Genomic DNA, 19,098 nt, shown 5'->3' on the forward strand with positions numbered 1-19,098 from the left:
TGTTGATACCTCTGTGATACATCATATAATTGTTTTTTTGTTTTTTTTTAGTAAACTAACATGATTGGTTTGTTTTACGTACTTCTTTTCCTTACAGCATTTATACATACTTTCATAGTTAGTCTGAATGTATTGCAAGTTACTGAGTAAGTTGATGGAAATACTTGATTTATGGGGGCTTTGCAACAAAGCAGTTTAAAGTTGGCCCATGCAATTTTATAGCTTATTACAATGTTCTTCCAGTGGATAAAAGCTGGTACAGCCACTGCCAGGAGATGGCGCACATGCAAAAGAAATAACTTAGAAAATGCTGATTTATTGTAATCTCGTATTGTTTTGGAAGATGGTACAGTGGACTTGGAATAGAATTATTAATTAATATTGGAATAGAATTATTAATTTCTTAATGTAAAATGATGAAATGAATTTTGGAACACTAAAAGGAGCTTAAGGGAGACAAAATTAGCTGTTTTTTGGTAGAGTTAGCTTTTAAAGTAAGTCAGGTATTACTAATTATGGGGAATTTAAAAGAAAGCTCAAAATAAATATCCTAAAGTGTTTATATAAGTTAATACAAAGCCCAAGCTTCATTTATGCTGTTGAGATCACTTCTGTGAGGCTCTATATACAGTGTTTTGTCTTCCAAGGGTACTTTTCAAGAAACAGTTTTGAACTTCATCCTTAAGCAGTAATTCCTCTATTCCCACTGGGAAGTGGGGGAGACAGAAGGAGAGCAGCTGAGGAGGAGAGAGCTGCTGTTACAAACTACTCCAAGTGTCTGTTGGATTTAAGTTTTTTCTTTGATTGCGTTTTACATTTCCTTTTCTCCATACTATATCTTCAAGATCTTTGATTTACTTCAATTAATGCATGTCCCAAATCATCCGTGTGGTTCCAGGATATGTTAGAAGTGTTTATTGTGCATCTGAAGTTCAACCTGGGAATTTGGACTTGGGTTTCTACAAAACAAGTCCCTTACCAGAGATAACAAAGTCTCTAGGTTTTCATTCATCTTGATTTTATATGAAACATGCTTATGTTGAGATGACGTCCGTCAGTGCTAAGGCTTAGAAAACGTCTAGGAAATTTGAATGTATATAATGACCAAGTAGCACATAGACCTATTTGATTTTCTCTTTTGATTAAAACATTTTGTGTGATCTAACAGTTATTTCTTAGTGGGGTTGCTTATATTTTATGCATATTTGTTAATCTATGCATTGAGGTGAGTCAGATTAACTATGACTAAGACATGTTAATCTGAGTCCTGTAAATGTGTTAGTCTGCATAGCCTAGTTCCTTTTTTATTTGCTGTGTAGTATTTGATCTTTATTAAGCTTTATTCACAAGTTTTTTTTTTCACTTTTTTTTTTCTTCTTCTTTTTGGGATACCTGGGTGATAACAATTTAGCTGCGCAGCGCAAAAAGATTGCCTTTTTCAGAAGCAAAAGCAAGGATAAAGAAAAGTCTCCTAAATCTCCACCGAATCATCAGTCTCTCTCTGATCGGCTCCGGTTCTGGTCTTCTTCCGACATCCCATCTTCTCCTAATGAACCTCTTTCTTTCTCGGAATTGGGAGATTTCTAACACCTTTTCTTTAGTATTTATTTTCATCTACTTCTGACAAATATTTTAAACGAAAAAAAAATCCTACGTGCCTTAAAAGAACACACACCTTAATAGAAACACTCAGCATGCCTTTACAGTACTCTAAACACAAGCACAGATTAGTGAACATGGACTTAAGTTATCCTGTAGAAGATGAATCACTATTGTACACTGTGGATCATTTCTTCAATGCAGCACAATTTTAGGGGACCTCATGGCATACAGTTTGCGTATGTATATTGGCTGTGGTGCATGTTATAAGTAAGTGCAATTGCTCTGCGCTTCCATATTTCCTTGCAATCACATACTTGCAGCATGTCCAGTTAAAGTGTTGAACTGATCTGCTGTTGCTATGCTTTCTACAGTGTTACAGTCCTACTAAAGTACAAGCCTAACATATAAGCAGTTTAAAATCCTGGAGATCTTTCCAATATTCTGTGCAACTAAATGCTAAAAATGGCAATTTTTAAAAACATCGTTGTCTTCTTCTAAATAACATATCTTTAAACGTAGAGTAAAAGCTACTGGGAATATTCCCTGTAACATGTCTTCTGGTTTGCATCCTAACCTGCTATTTAGAGAGTTTTTACAAATCCAGCTATGAAATTCATCTTGGATTGAGCGTAAAGTTAAGGTTTCTGCTGCTTCAGTCTGGAGAGACAAGTAGGTTTGTTCTCCTGAGATGGGGAAAAGCCTTCATCATGGATCTGTTGCCTAGAATTCTTACTGCCTGATGGCTTCTACCTGGTCTCTACCTGGTGGCTTCTGAAATGGACTTGTGGCTTCAGTCCCTGCTCCATGTTAGAAGTGCGTACATCCCAGGCAACATGCTCATGGGAGAGCTCAGCACAGAGGCTGAAGGATCTGTCTCATCTCCGTTCTCACTCCAAGAAGTGGCACAACCAAGGGCACTGGCAGAGAAGCCTGTTGCTGCCCATTTTGGGGTTTGTAAGAGTGTTAGTCTCCAGGGCAATTGATAATTCTGGCATATATGGAAGGTGTTAAGTGCATCTTCAAAGTCAATGAGAAATGAAGATTTCATTGTCAGACTTTATCCAGTAATTGCCCCATAGAAGTGCCATCAACTCCAATTCTGAGAGAAAGTGCAGGCCCTGTGCTATGGAGCCCACGCAGACTGTGGGGTGCAATGTTGTTTCAGAAGTAAGCTTCCAGGAGTCATCTAATATGACAGTAACTTGGCCTGTTTTCTCTAATACAGCTTTGCTGCTACTCTGTGCTTTGAACTGTCTGTTGTCTCTGCAAGTTGTTGTTTTTGACCACTGCGCTCTGCTGTTTTCAGCATTCAATTAGTATTAATTGTGTACTCGCTACAAATATATAGGAAACTAGAATCTTGCATCTCAGTAAAGCTGTTTCCCATAGTGAATTCCTTAATTCTATTATATGGGTGCCTTAAAGCATTACAATCATTGAAGTAACCCACCTCATCACTAGGAACAATGTGTTCAGCTTTCTGAATTTAAATAATATTCTAGTGGTTAGTTTTTTGTTCCTTTCATGTTACGATCCCATGAATTCCACCTAAAAAGCACTGTAGCAGAGCATCGTAAGAGCAGCAGAGTTTTAACCTTGAAGAGACTGAGCTCTTGCCACAGCAAAAACTAAACCTGAAAGCAATTACCTTAGTGCGTGAATCATGATAGTTAATTTCCAAATCAATGTTTTTTCTCTTCAAACAAGAGTGTGCCTTCTGTCACTCTTTCCTCATTCTATTTTATTACTGAAGTAAGTGCTTATAAAATGTACCTGCGAGGAATAATATGATGGGAATTTCACACCTCAGTTATTTTTTCTGCATTCATGTCTTTACTCCTTTTCTTCCTCGTTTCACAGTAACTGTTGCATGTATAATATCAACCCTCCCACTGGCACTAAGCAGCCCTTGTCACTCCCACACTTTACAGAGAGCACACACGATCGAAAAACTGGTGGCAGAAATTTCCTGTTCAATACTGAAGTGTTTATGGAAAAGCTTGCAAAGCTAGCGCCTCTGTTGTGCGTTTTTTGTGCCTGCTTGTCATGTTTATATGGGCAGATAAATACAAATCTCCTAGTGCTAGTTTTCATAGTCTCGTATTTATTTACCTCTCTCCCCCTCAGTGTTGGTGGACCTAAAGCAAAAGAGGAATTCCCATCATGGAGGCAGCAATGATAATGTTGAAATCTCAGCAGACTCTGTGGCAAAGCACGGCTGTGTGGAGCTGGGTCCCAGGACTTACTCGACCTCTGCTATTCACCTGCACACTTCCACTCCCATCTCCAGGCTCCAGAGCAGACCGAAAGGTGTGTAGTGCATTTGATCTACCAGCTGTTTGTATAAGTCACGCTACTTTTTAGTTCCTACCTGGATGAAACATGGCTTTTATGGCATTTAAGTACAAAAACAGAGCCCACATATTTTCATTCCTGCGTTATCTGCGTAACGGTGATCAGATACAGGGTTTTCTTGCTCTTTTAATGCCATCAACTTGACATTTGGATGTTAGTCAGTTGTCCCACGGTTCCCTGCCCAGTGACTCATAGAAGTGGTTAGAGGGTGGCTGCTCTTCCAGTGCTGGCTCTATAAAACTCCCGTGATCACTTCGGTCTTTTAGTTTTTTATGCTGCTGAATCCATTGGAAACTGACCTGAAGGAATGACCTTTCTGTGTGCAATATCGCCTTCTAAATTTTATGTTCTTTTTAGGCTATAATTCAGAAGATAATCTAAGTGAACAGTCCCCTGAGGTAGAGTTTGCAAGCACCAGACAGCATGGTAAGCTTGTAGCATACACAAATGCTCTAAACTTCTACATTAAGACTTGTTTTATTGCATCCATGTGAGTTGTCCTGGAATGTTTTAGTTAAATAAACCTTATAGGATGAGTTGTAGTAATTCAAAACCATTTGGGGAATGTAGGCCTAAATACTTTTATTTTTCTCTTGAGAAGCTTATGACGGATGTTTTCCCAAAATAATTTTTCAAAAATAATGCTGACATTGAGACAAGTTGACTTGCCCCAGCAACAGACTCTTCAATGCATGTCATACAGATTTGTTGCTGATTTTTCTGAACAATGTTTAATTCCTTTCTTAAGCAAGTGAATCAAATATATACATATATATATGTATATATATTGGGGATAAAGGGAGCGCATGGTGAGAACAGAGGTGCAGCAGCAGCACTGTCTGCTTAAAGATTTTTAGAAGACTTCATTTGCAGCCTGGTTACCAGCTTCTTCCAAAGAAACAAACTGAGAAGGAGACAGGCAACTTACTGCATGCACTTATTTATTATCTATGTTACTTTTTTTTATAGTTGCTGTAAAAGCATATTTCTTTGTGCAAAAGATCAAAGTGAGAAAAAATTAGTGATCCTGAACAACTTGACTTGACAAACAAGAATGATTTCGACTGTGTCCAGACTGTCATCCTCTGTGTATTATGTTGTTAATGTTTTCCAAGTGACTTAGTTGCATGGGTCCTATTTTCAGAAGGCAGGCTGCAGCCAACTTCTTTAGAAAATCAACATAACTTCAGATCTGTTTGTTAAATGCTGGTTTCATGTTTTTCAGTATCCAGGCCAAACAGTCTAGAGAGCAGTCGAAATGCATCCAGCAGTAGCTCACCACTCAATTTGAAAGGTAAAGCTTTTACAGCTGAGTTCTAGCAAACAGGAAGTGAAATTACATGAAATTGTATGCAAAATGCTGTTTTCCTTCCAGTTGAATTTGAAGACGGTTGTTTTGAATTTGTAATGATTATACAATCTGGACATGGCTGTCTTGGGAATCAAAACAATTCTGGCATGAAGTATTTTTCTAAGACTGATTCTGGCAAGGGATGGTTGTTTAAGGGAGGCAGTCTAGTTTTGCTTTAGTCTGACTGGCATCATATTGTGGGAAGTAACAGGCCACTCTTTAAATTCTTTGTACAGCAACACGTCTCTGCTTCTTACTCTGAACACAGCTTATGTAAGTAATCAGTGCACTCAAGACTTGCTAAACTTCTTAGTCCTTGAAGGGTAAATGAGGTCTAGCATTCTGGAAAAATCTGCTTTTTGCTATCCCACTGCCAGGTTCAAGTAGTTGTACTTGTTTAACATAGGGGCCAATATACTGAATATACTGAAAGACATTTGCTAGTGCTGATTTTTCAGAGTTTTGTCTGCCTTGAGTTCCGTGGGAGAAGACAAATATTGCCTGTTGGGAAGTGTCCCTAGGTCACAAAGTTCCTACTTCAGTAACTACTGAAATGAGGGGAAAATAGTGACTTCAATGATATTTATGGTTTTTCTCAGGTTCCTTAGATCATATCCATGGTCGAACTGAGAGCCTCAGCAGTGAAGATATGGTGCCAAGCAGAGAGGCACCAGCCTTGCTCCGAGACAACTATCCCTATCACTCTGCTTCTGCTGTCTTAGGCCCTAGCAACAGGCCTGAGTCCTCCTTCCACAGGAATGGTTTGCTCTCTCATGATGCACCTCAGAAGAGTGCTCCGTCTCAGTCTTACACAGGCAGGCAACGGTCTGCCTCACCTGGCAGTGAGATGGTAACCTTGGAAGAGTTCCTGGAAGAGAGCAGCAGGCTATCCCCACCAAGCGTAAGTAGTCATTCTGAGGTGCTGCAAAACTGATCAAAAACTGATGCATGCAGGGGCATGAGGTTTTATGAACACTGGGAAATACAAGAAGATCTTTGTATGTGTGGAACTTGCAGAGAGGTATCGAGTCTTGCAAACTGACAATTTGAAGAATGAACCTGTTAAAACAACTAAGCCAAGATTAACTTTTGAGCAGTGTTTGCTGATTTATTTTGATGAAATGGCTATGGCAGGTCATGCAAATAACACACTGCAAGTAGTATGTATTGGACTGCTGGGACTTTTTAAAAACAAACACTTGAGGTTAAGCTTTCATATTATAGCCTCAATTCTGAACTTCAGCTATTCTTATTTGTAAAAGAATGAATTTTCTGTGTGATTTTCAGCTGCTAAATCCATAATTACATATGAAACTGATAGTTTTCACCAGAAATGCAAAATATGCAGTTATTAAAACCATTTCCTAAGCTGAAAATACCATTGTTGCATTTGAGAGCTTGTTCTTTTTGAAGGAAGTTTCCAGTGCTTTCACCATGCTTTGTGTGCTGACTGGCACTGTTCTCTTGGTTCTGTGACTGCAAGAAAATGCCACACTCTGAATGCTTGGTCAGAAATGAAATACTTGTTTTCTAGATGGCATTTGTATTGTACTGCTTAGACATGCTGTGCAGTAGTGAAATGGTGCAGTATCAAGCATGTTACTATCTCAGGAACAATTCCCTGATTGTGTAAGTGAACAGGTATTTCTGTTCAATGAATACCTTGGTAACAGCACTGAAATCAGCAGAGCTGTACTGTTTTATGACATCGGTAAATTATAGTCCTTGAAGTTTCAGAGCATTACTTAAATATGCTTCCTATTCACTAATTATCCAAACAAATTTCATAGCTTTTAGACGTGTTTAAAATTTGATTTGATTTTTTTTTTTGTCTGTAACTACCTGACCATGTTTCCATTTTCATTCTTTCTGTCATCCTTGTTCCTTTTCAGCGTCGGCGCAGTTTAGGGAGTGAAATGATTTCATTGCACCAATTTCTGTTAGAAGCTGATGCACTGTATCCCTCTTGCTACTCCCTATGTCTTCCCCTCCGTCAGGAACCTTCGCAGTCACTCGAATCGGTCCTCAGTCATTCATGTCCCGACAGCATGAGGCACAGAACAGGCAGGGGAAATAGGAGATCCACTTCACTGTATATCCCCAGGGTATCCGTTGTTCTTGCTATGAAGGCAACAGCTTCCAACTTACCCCACAGCTTTTGCTAGCATATTAATACCTATAGAAGCGTACTGTAACTCTCAGCTATTACTTAAAAGACTAAGTTTGTGAGATCACTCGCATTACTTGCTCATAAAGTATTCCAGTGCTTGTACATAAACACACTTGTTTTTGGAGAACAAGTAATTCTGTGATGTTAATGTGCTTAACAGCAGTTTAAAGTGAAGTAAAAATAACCTTAACATTGTAACATTTAGTTGAGCATAGAAATTTTCCAGCTGCATTTGAACTGCTATCACTATTGATAGTGTTCACTTCTGGCAAATACGTTCTGTAACTGGAAGAAATGGTTGGTGCTTTAATGAAGTGAATATATTAAGTTTTAACATGCTCCTTAGGGAAAAAGAAATATGTTTCATGAGCTTGTTTTAGTGCATTTTTCATGAAGAGCATGTCCTTTAACTGTTCTGAGCATGCCTCCTACTAATAGTCCAGTGGCAGCTGATCAAACATCACCATTTTGATTTGCATGGACTATCCCAATGAAATATTCAATATACATTTTCTTTTACTGCCAGGTTAATTGTCTGACTTGAAATTTGCAAGCTAATTGTGGGCAAGCAATCATTTCTTAATTATTATAATGATTTTTTGGTACATTTCATTATGTTGTACGTGCAGCTTTTAACATATATAATATATTAACTGGGAGAGGTGACAGAAATCAATAGAGAAGCTATGAAAATTTCTTGTAAAGCTAGCATATCTACCCAAGTTTTTTATATATATATATTTTTTTTATATCCCTGATATTACAGTAGTGTGTTACCCAGAGTAATTGTATTCTGGAAAATGACAGCCCATCTTTTATATCTGCTGATACCAACGGCTGCTGTCATCCATATGACAGTGATGTTACAGTGACAGTGGCTGATGTCAAAAGAGCTGCTGCCCAGGTTACTAGTGGGGTGAAATTTTCTAAGTTTATGACAATTAATCTGGCAATCAGGGCTGTTGCAATTAATTATGATGAGCATGTTACTCCTTGATTTGAATTTATGTCCATGTATGCATTTGTATCTTCCATTTCACGCTTCAATATAAGATCCATGGTTTTACGTGGGTCTCTTGAAATACGTGGGAAGGAAGATTATCTGAATGAAAAGCTGTGCATGATTCTGTGCTCAAGTCGTGTTGTCATTAATGTAGCATGTGCATGTTTTTTCACACCAGGATACCTCCAATAACAGAGATGATTTGCTGAGTGATAATTTTAAGAAAGCAAATGAGCCTTCAGCTACTGGGAACCTGCTGGTTCAACCATCCAGAAAGGAGGCTGCTAAGATGCCCACTAGTCATGCTTCTCCAACTGTAAAGATGGCCATCACCAGTGAAGAAGGAAGAACGACTAAGCCCGGAAATTACATGAAGCCAAACCTCAGACAGGTCGAACCCGAACCTCTGGCAAGCTCCCAGGGGTCCCTTAAGCTTCCTCACACACCACAGCACCAACCCACGAGTGGCATGCGGCAGATGGCACAGCCGCAGCAGCCTGGAGCTGTGAGCAGGAGGAGTACATCACTGAGCAGGGCGTTCAGCTTAGCCTCTGCAGACCTCCTCCGAGCCACCGGCCCGGAGACATACAGGCAGGAGAGCCCTCAAAGATCAGCAGCAGACCTGCGTGGGGGCAAGGATACTGTCAGTCAGACTTGTAGAGCTTCTGTGCCAACAAGCTCCCAGGCAACCTTAAGAGAGAGGCCCCAGTCTGCAAAGGTGGCAGGTTCCTTGCAAGGTGTTGATTCTCGTTGTCGGCAGCTTGACGCAAGGCGCCTTTCCCTGGCCCCACCAAAAGATGAGAGGCCACTCTCCTTCCATCAGTTTTCTGCCTCACCCACTGCTTCCACCAGCAATCTGAACATGCAGCAACAGGAGCGAGCGAACCCTGGGCAACACTACTCACCCACACCACACACTCCCTCTAAAGTCAAACCTAAGCCAACCCCTCGTACTGGGGAGGTGGCCACAGTGGCCTCTGTCAGAGCTGTTTCCAGCAGCACTGAGGGAAATGCTTCCCTTGGGCAAGGCCAGTGCGATGTCCTGCTTACCAAGTGCCAGGGTAAGTTGCCAGAAGGCAGCTGTGGGGCTATGGAGGAGCCCATGAGAGGAAGCAGCTCCAACAGCACTCCTGGGTCTCCAGACCCCCAGGGGGATCAGCAGACGGTTTGGTATGAGTATGGCTGTGTGTAACCAATGGATGCAGCTAATAGTGTTTGTCATTGATACCGGGTAGCATTTGTCTTGACACTGTGCCAGGTCTTAAAAGGCACTACCTGCATGCTGTTCTGAATGTTCTCTGGGTACTGTTTTCTAGTTGGACAAAGTATGATTAAGAGAAACAAGGAGCAAAACCCCAGCCCTTTTTTTTGACACTGTTGTGCCTGAAACAAAGTGGAAGCCTGACCTAATCCCACAGCAAGCTTGGAACCTGATTCTTACAGGTGCTGAGCATTCCTCACTCCAGGAGAAGCTTAGCAGGGTCCTCTGTCATTGTTGCAACTAGCAACCCTTCTACCTGCATTAAAGAAGAGTTTCACAGATGATTTGTTTGTGCTGAAACCAGCTCTGCTATTGATAAATAACTTAAACCATAGTGAAAAGGTCATATAAAAGCCAAACTTTTCCCCAGAAGACATAACCAGACACTTGGCTTAAGTAGCTTAATAGGAAAGCTGAAGATCAAAAGTGTGTGGCGTTAGCCATGGATCTATTAAAATCAGTTCTTCTTGCCACAGCCACATTGGTGATGCATAGAATTCAAGGGTCATATCTTAACCTTCCCCACTGGGACTGTCAAAAGACAGAGAGAAGGGTCAATGTTATTACCCCACTGCCTTCCCTACATAGCTGCAGCTCAGTGAGTTTTTGACTCTGAAAGCCAAGTGGTGCTGCCTTTTGAAACTTGTTTTATCTTTTATACACACACTGGAACTAATGCAGCCTTTTCAGGGGAGATGTCATTTCAATTGTAAAGGTGGCATCTCATGTACAAAAGTGACTTGTAAGTATGTATATAAGGAGCTCAAGTATTGTATAGGAATGCTGTGTAAATTGTATTATTACATCTGTGTGCATGACAGCCCTAAGTGATAGTGGGATTCAGTCTCTTAGAAATCCCTGCTGTGTCTCCCAAGAACTTTGCTCAGTATAGAAAGCAAAATAATTTTGTATACATGTGAAAGAAATATACTTTAAAAAATCTATTTATGTGCAGAGAACTTCCTTGTACGTTTCTGTCCAGGGTGTCATCAGTTGCTTATGTATATATGATCAGATGCATATCTTTAATTCTATTTCATGTTTGTAAAGCTCTTTTTCTTGGAATAGACTAAATCCTCCCTCCTCTTCTCCCCAGTAATATTTGTTTTGCCGGTTCTGATTTAATCTAGTGAAAGCTAAAACTGATTCAGCTAAGGATGTTTTTGTTATCTAGTATGTAGTAATCCCATTCTGGAAACTACAAAATTGTTTATAATAAAGATTGAAATAAAGCAGATTGTTGTACTGTTTTTTTTCTTGGAAAAATATATGAGATTCATGATGTTGGATGGAGAACTGTTTGCAATAGGTTTGTGTAAGCCTCAGCATTGATTCATATCTCTGTGCAGCAGAGTTGCATTTGTTTTTACAATGTTGCCACAGAAGACATATCAGAAATCTTTGTTTGACCGAAGCCTTCTTATTGAAGACTTTAGTCAGACTAATCAGGCAAATTAAGTGGCTGTAGAATTGGACTATCAGATTTTTAAGCTTGTGTGACCACTTCAGATAGTGCTAGGCATGCTTCTATCTTCACCAACTCTCTTCATGCTTAACTCTCAAAAAGCCTTACAGAAGTAGGAAATCAGTCATCTTTGAACATGAAAGAGAATGACAAAAGGAACTTTCTGCCTTTTCTGCTATATAAATGCAGACCACAATTTAGCAACAGCGTTAAAATGATGTGTTATGCAGCAGTTTTTCAAACTACTGAGTGTCCTTGGTCAACTGAAATTCCTTTTCCAGAAATTAGCTCTCAACTTTCATACTCAGCCAGATCACTGAAGGCAAAAGACTGGTGTTTCTTCCTGGTTTCGGTTCCGTTTTGGAGGCATGCACTGGACTGCCTGGCAGGTTGGACTGCTGAAGAATTGACCTGTGAGTTGCCAGTTATTAGTAAAAGCAATTTGCTATAAGTACTTACGTAATCACTTAAACCTTAATTGTTACTTTCTGAATTATTTACAGTTACTTACTTCCTCAGTTCCAGTGAGTTTGAATAAAAATACATATTTTTGAATAGAAATAAAAATACTTATGTAGTACATTTCAAGTATGGGATAAGTTTAAGTACAGACAGTGTAACAGAACAACCGATCTTCAACATCACAGCCTCCTTTGGCTTCTTGTTGAAGCACATGGCTCTGTGGTGTTCAGGCCTTCCTGAGTACATGAAGAGAAGTTGTATTACAGGAGACAGTCCTGCTGTGGCATGTGCATACGTTTTGCATTCCACTCAAGTAATTCACTGTTTTTAACTATTCTTTGATAGACTCAGTGGCTCCCAGGTCAGAGTGCTGCCATCGCACACCATCAGGTAAGAAAATCCAACAGGAGGGAGGGAGAGCAAGGCCTGCCTGTGTTTGAGGTACTACTGCTCTTTGCTTTCTTGGTGGGATAAATGGGTGTTACTATGTCAAAGCTAATGTGGGAGAAAAGTTGGTTGTGTTAGAGCATGATCAGCAGATCCTCCTGTTGCTGGATGGAGGAGCAGGCCGGGTGGTGTGAGGTGGCGGGAGGTGCCAGGACAGGCGTCTGTGGGAGGGGCAGAGCTGCCAGAGCCACCTCAGGCTTCTTCTTTCCTTCAAGAAGAAAACGGGGAACAGTCATGAAGTAGTGACAATGTGGTGTGCTGAGCCTCAGGGAACTGGGACTCCAGAGCCCCAGACTGAGCACATGAGGTATCCCAGCCCCACAGGGCCGAGTGCTGGAGGAGGCTCTGATACTTCCTGACCGGCTGGGCCAGGCCTGCTTGCTGCAGTGTGCTGCTAAGTAATGCTGTGAGTGGTTCTGGGTGCTACCATTCAAATAATGTTGTCCGGTAGTGGAGTATCTCAGTTCATATATGTGGCTTGTGGATCCTGTAGATCATGTTTTCTATTAATGGATACATTTTTGGAGGGGATCCCACCCAGATAGGCAGTTGATAGCAGATAGGTTTCTGAGAAGGCTGTGCTGTTGGCAATAGCCCCTTCTCTGCAGTGCGTTCAAATTGAAATCAGAAAATTTGTTTAATGTGAGGAAACAAAAATTGCACACTGCACATGACAACGGTATTTGCTTGAAGTACAAGAAACAGCTGCTGTGCAAAGTACTTGTGGGGAATCACATGTTCTGCAGTGATGGAGTATCTCCTTATCAAGAAATCTGAAGCTGGATCTTTTACAGTGCAACCTTGTCATGGAAACCTTCTTCCTATCAGATGTTCTTCAGCTGTTCCACAAAATTGGGATCTAATGGTGAAGGGAACAGCTTCTCTGATTTCATTTAATTGGGAAGGCGTCCCTGCCCACAGCAGAGGGGTTGGAATTAGATGGTCCCTTCCACCCCAAACCATTCTGTGATTCTGTGGATGTGAAATTACCAGAAAAGAAATAATGGAATCTATCCGTGAAAATGGCTAAAGAGTACTTTATTTAGAAAAATGACATACCACTGTAAACCATGAGGTTAGAAATCATTTCTGATCATCCAGATGTTTGGGGGGCATATTAAAAGTTCAGCCAAAGGTGAATGGAAGAAATGTTGCAGAAATTGTTGGTTCCTGTGAAATAACCTATAACCTGGATGCTAATCCCTTGTCCTCGTCACATCCATTGAACAAAAACCTTGTGGTGTAAAAGCCTGAACACAGCTGCAATGAAAGCATTTGAATTGTGGTTTTGACTTTTTAGATGGGAAAAAAAAAAAAAAGAATCAGTTGCAGTAAGCTTCATGGAAAAAAATTGCCTCTCTTCCCATCAGGGTTGTGAAATATCAGGTCCTGACAGCACTGGAGATGCTCAAGGCAAGGTGGAAAACTTGGGAACATTATGTTGCTACGTCACCAATGCCAGGCAGCATTAACCTGGCCTAACAATGTAGTGTGATTAATTTCTCATTATGAAGGGTTGCTACACTGGAGGAATAGGCTCTGCTATGAGGTCCATCTTTAACCCTGGTATTAGGGGCTGTCACGAGAACTAAGAGGGAATGGCATCAGATGGAAAATGGTGAGAAAAAGTATTGTGATTTAAGAAAGTGTTGACAGGCAGGAGTTTAAGGTGATTGGGAGAAGTTCTGGAAAAGTAAATGATCTTTTTCCAGTCAAAAGGGTTTTTCCAAATGTAAAGGGAACAGTAGACAGCAGAGAGCTGCTATTTAAAAGGTTGTTGAATGGGAGAGCCTTTAAAAGGCTAATTTGGGCCCTAAAGACAGTGAACCATGAGCTGATGAAGTGTGACATAAAAAGCTGAGGTTAGTGCAGATTTGGAAGATGGTGAATAATCCTGTTAAGGAGTAACATGGCTAAGTGGGGAATGGTGGCAGGGTATCTGTGCTTACCCCTCCTCAGTCAGTGGAAGGAACAGTTTATTGACAGTTTATCAAGTTTATCTATACCTCCTCATCTCATCTTCTTTCCTTTTCTCTCTCTTTTTTTTTTTTTTTCTTTTTGGTTGGGGGCAGGGAGGGAATAGATTTCTGCTGAGAACAGGAGAATGAAAACATGGTTATTCCACAGAAGCTAGGAACTTAAAACATGTCCAAAACAAAATACCAAATGCTATGGAAACTAATGTCAACTCACTGTATTATTCCCAGATGCTGTTCTGATGATCAGCTCTAGTTAAAATACTTGCGTATTTTTATTGAAAGATTAGAAGTGAGGATTATGTGGCTCTGATGCTGAGGTTATGCCAAAGTATGTAGTGTGCGTGTTCTTACATACCAGAATGAGAAAGAGTAAGCGTTGGCATTAGCCTGTGAAAAGTATGTATTGCACAAAGGGATATCCTGTGGTAATCTGAAAGAAAAAGGAAAGTAAAGCTATTAGTGGAACTCATTGCTGCAGGCTATTGTGGAATCAAATAGATCAGTCTAATATCATGATGCTTTAATGCTTTTGATTTATGGTATGAAATCATTTATGAGAGAACTAAACATCCCCTGCTTAAAAAAAAATAATAATAAAAAAAATAAAAATAACAACAAAAAACACTAGGTGACTTCTAAGAGGCTCCCCTTATTCTGCAACATCAAGCATTGGCTATCTTCAGAGCCAGGATGGAGCTGGGCTACCTCACTGGGAACAGTGGGCACCTCTCCCTGTGAAAATCCCTGAAATTTGCAAATTGAGGATCACCTTACCCACTTTGTTCAGTAGTTGGTATTCTCTAGAAGTGTAAGACAGATTAGTGGCAAGAAAAGCATATTGTGTGCTTGGGAACACGCTGCTAAGGAAGAGCATGAGAGTTGAAGAAGGATATTCCAGATGGGGAAGCACGGCTCCCTGAAGGACTGCTGAGGAGTCTCGAGAGACTTGCATTGAAGGGATGAGGGAGTTTTCCATAAGAAATAGGAAAGTTTGTCTGGGAAGACCGAAGTGAGCATTTTGTAGTGCTTCTAGCCTGATTGTTTTACCATTCTACAGAGAGTTTTAAAGGTTATGGGATGTGAAAGGCTATGTTTCCTTGATGTTTTAAATATCTCCAGCCAAAATTATCTCCTCCTTAAACCCATGAAAAATGCTTCCTTGCAAATTTAGAAGAGGCTTTTTTTTATTATTTTTATTTTTAATTCTAGTTATCCAAAGCCTGAAATTTGCTTGTGTGTGCATTGAGAGCCCATAACATACCTGATCCATAGATGCATGTGTTTCAGAGCCACTGGTTGCCCAGGGACAGACATTCAGCTGCAGCACCTCAACCTCCTACAGAGATAGAAAACTCCCTATCAGTTTGAGAGTGCTTCTGCAGGACACTTCTGGCTATCTGTGATTGAAAGTAGAAGAAATGCTGAGAATCCGGGAAATTACTGTGAAGGCAAAAACTGGGGAACTGTTTGTTTTTTGTTTTTTTTTTATAACTGAAATTTTATCTGAAGAAGGATTGCTTGCTCAAAGCAGTGCAAAAGGCAGGTGGAGAAATAGGCAGGCAAAAGCCACGTGGGATAGACCATGTGTTGGCTTAGTTGGCATTTAACTAAAATTAAGATAAGGTTGGTAACCTTCAATTTCCTCGGTTGCTTGAATCCATTCATAGCCTTTTTGTCCATAAGTAAATGAAGCAAGAGGGCAGGATGCTTTAGAGATGTGTATTATCAGCATTGTTTATGGGGAAGAGCTGTACAGCTTAGGTGCTCCATTTCCATTATCCCTTCCAGCTCTCTAGTGAAGTTGTCGTTCCTCTGTGCAGACTGGTTTTAGGTAATTCTGGGCAAAGAGCATTAAATCAGTATCTGATGAAGGCACTAATGTGTACACCGCAGGTTGCAGCCTCGGTGCCTTCATTGACAAGGATCTCTGCAGTTCCTACTTTTTCTTATGTTTCCATGTATATTTACTTGCACCTTGGAGAGCAGGGGCTTAAAGGAAGTGGGAAATGTCTGTCTGATGGGTAACAGTATATTTTTAATGATTTTGCATGCACTTAAAACCACTTCTGCCAACAACAACCACATGAGTGAGTGTTAGCAGGAAACTCTTTGCATGAAATGTGCAAACAAAGGAGCCCTCTTGCTAGATCCTGTCCTGCAGCTCAGATAGTGCAACCAGCTACTGCAAGCTGGCCAAGCCCATCTTATCTACAACAACTTTCCTTCCTTCATGGCTTTTCTTCTCCAACACTAGAGACCTTTCTGTTCTTTAACCCAGCGTTATCTTTAACTATTTCCTACCCCTTAATTCACTTTTTGTAACCTGTCTTCTTACAGGTCTAGCTCCAGCTTTTCTCTTTCATTGCTAAAGGCGTTAGTCATCTATCAGCCAGCTTTCACCTTTTTGCCACCTTTTCTTGCTGTTGTCTTTCTGTATTTCTCCATCCTTGTCAGACTTTCTTAGGCAGTCACATTCTCAAGACTGGAAGGATTTATTCCTGATCCTACCTCAGTTTCAGTTCTCAGTGCTTTCTGCTGCCTTCTTAGCTATTTCTCTGTCAATTGTCTCAAACATTGCCCACTCTGTACTGCTTCATACTTTTTTTTTTTGCCCAAATACTCCAGTGACATCAATTCAAGGGGCCTTTCTTCCCTCACATGTGCTTCCCTCTAGCATGCACTGCACTCACAGCCTTCTCACCGTATCTGTTCCCAACATCCTCCAGTAGCTCACTTTTATTGCTCTTTTGTCCTTTGTTTGTGACAATAGCCAAGTCTTGAGGCAGGAAATACACTATGTGCTGTAAACCATGGTGGGTATTTGTAGTTCAGAAGATGCATGTTTGCATAAAGTTTGTGGCCAAGTTCTTTCTACAACTTGTTTTCAGATTTCAAAATTTGCTTATTCTTAGTTACTGAGACATCTTTCAAAAGTTTCTTCATCAAGATGAATATAAGATTCTGTCTGTAGCAGGATTTCAATGTAAAATCTTATAACAGTTTTTGAGCTGGTCTGGTAGACGTTCTAGGGTCAGCTGTTGTCTTTGATGGTTAAAATTCTATGAGAATTTGTTCTCTCTTTAAAAAAAAAACACTAATGGGATGATAAATGCATTTAAGAAGGTCCGTATCACTTTTTGCCTATTGAGGCAATACTCTTTCTATTTAGTCTTAAGTATTTTTAATTATATGATTTTCCACATAATTTTCATTGTTTTAGAATTTCCTTCCTTGCTTATTTTGGCTTCTTTAATTGAAAAAAAAAAGCTTTGAATTCCTGAAGCTCAGTCCTATTATCCACACGCAGCTCCCATGAACAAGGAGTCTTTTCCTTGTTTATTTAACCAGCCATATCAATGGGAACAGAGCCCCATTTGGAAGATCCTGAATTCCCTTCAGTCTCCCACCCTGTCCTATACAAGGAGCGCCTGTGAACACGTGCTTGTTCTCTTGTTATATAATCTGGCAAGTAAATTGTAGTGGATACTAACAGGACTTTATTTGGATCAAATTTCACCCACTTAGTTTTGTAACCAAAATCAAGAGAAATGTTGCTCACTGTGTTTAGCAGATTTAACCTGTTAGAGACTGGAAGAAGACAGAATACTCTCAAGCAAATTTAAAACTGAATATGAGATGAAAAGCAAAAAAATAAGCTAATTAGTGACCCTGGTCTGTTGTTTTTAGTGTTATCTCTTTGTACCAATGTTTTTTCAGACAGGAAAAGCCAGTATCTGGAGTACTGTGGGCTTTCATACTTTGTCTACTGTAGTTGCTGAAGACCAGGGACTTTTTCTGCCCTATGAAGTATTGGTTCAAGAACATTCAGGCCCTGTATTCCCCACAGCATTGAGGCACAGTTCTGCTCAAGCTTCCTGAACCTCATACAGTTGGCCTCAGCACATCAGTCCAGCCTATCCAGATCCCTCTGCAGAGCAGACCAACACTGCTGCCCAACTTGGTGTCGTCTGCAGACTTACTGAGGGTGTTCTTGATTCCCTTGTCTAGATCATTGATAGAGAGAGAGATTAAAGAGAACTGGGCCCGGTACTGAGCCCTGGGGTACAGCACTTGTGATTGGCCTCCCACTGGATTTAACTCCTTTCACAACAACCCTTTGGGCCTGGCCACCCAGCCATTTTTTCACCCAACAAATCTTATGCCCATCCAAGTCATGAGCAGCCAGCTTCTTCAGGAGAACAGTGTGGGAAACAGCATCAAAAACTTTACTAAAGTTTAGGCTGACCACATCCACTGCCTTTCCTTCATCCACTCAGCAGGTCACCTTGTCATAGAAGGAGTTAAGCTTCACCAAGCAGGACGTGCTGTTCATGAATTCATGCTGGGATCTACCCTGGGCCTGGTCACTTGGTTGCCTAGTATGTGCTGTGTGATGGTCCTCAAGATGATATGCTTGATCTTGATGGTCTTGATCTGATGATCAAGATGACCTTTCCCTGTCACTGAAGTCAGACTGACAGGCCTATAATCTTCCAGGTCCTCCTTCTGGCCCTGCTTGTAGATGGGTGTCCCAACTGGAACCTCCCTGGATAGCCAGGACTGCTGATAAATACCAGAAAGTGGCTTGGTGAGCACTTCTGCCCAGCTCCCTCAGTACCCTTGTGTGGACCCCATCTGGCCCCATAGATTTGTGTACGTCTAAATTAGCAGGTCACTAACCTTTTCCTCTTGGATTATGAGGGCTTCATTCTGCTCCCTGTCGCTATCTACCAGGGGACTGGGTACCTGAAGAACAACTGGTCTTGCAGCTAAAGACTGAGGCAAAGAAGGCAGAAAGTACCTCAGCCTCTTTCTCATTCTTCATCACCCTGTCTCCCCTCATATTCAATAAAGGATAGCAATTCTCCTCAATCCTCTTTTTGTTGTTAATGTATTTATAGATGTATTACATAGAAATACATAATAATGTATTTATTGTCTTTTATGGCAGTAGCCAGATTAAGCTCTATCTGGGCTTTGGCCCTTCTAATTTTCTCTCTTCA

At 40.6% G+C, this 19,098-nt stretch overlaps 1 protein-coding gene across 4 annotated transcripts in view; it reads left to right on the forward strand.

Annotated features, from left to right (window-relative positions):
- The window catches only part of CCDC88C (coiled-coil domain containing 88C), a 91,793-nt gene extending 80,814 nt beyond the window's left edge, over positions 1-10,979 (forward strand). The window contains exons 26-31 of one of the 4 annotated variants that reach the window (XM_038180263.2): positions 3,730-3,912; positions 4,315-4,383; positions 5,183-5,251; positions 5,908-6,209; positions 7,201-7,372; positions 8,660-10,979. In XM_038180263.2, coding sequence (XP_038036191.2) covers positions 3,730-3,912; positions 4,315-4,383; positions 5,183-5,251; positions 5,908-6,209; positions 7,201-7,372; positions 8,660-8,673 — 809 coding nt within the window. In that variant the 3' untranslated portion in view covers positions 8,674-10,979. Of the gene's footprint in view, positions 1-3,729; positions 3,913-4,314; positions 4,384-5,182; positions 5,252-5,907; positions 6,210-7,200; positions 7,414-8,659 lie in introns of all 4 variants that reach the window. The other 3 variants (XM_027459248.3, XM_027459250.3, XM_027459251.3) reach the window with 3 other exon arrangements.
- The last annotated feature ends 8,119 nt before the right edge of the window (positions 10,980-19,098 follow it).

Source organism: Anas platyrhynchos, chromosome 5, assembly GCF_047663525.1.
Source record: "Anas platyrhynchos isolate ZD024472 breed Pekin duck chromosome 5, IASCAAS_PekinDuck_T2T, whole genome shotgun sequence".
NCBI lineage: Eukaryota > Metazoa > Chordata > Aves > Anseriformes > Anatidae > Anas > Anas platyrhynchos.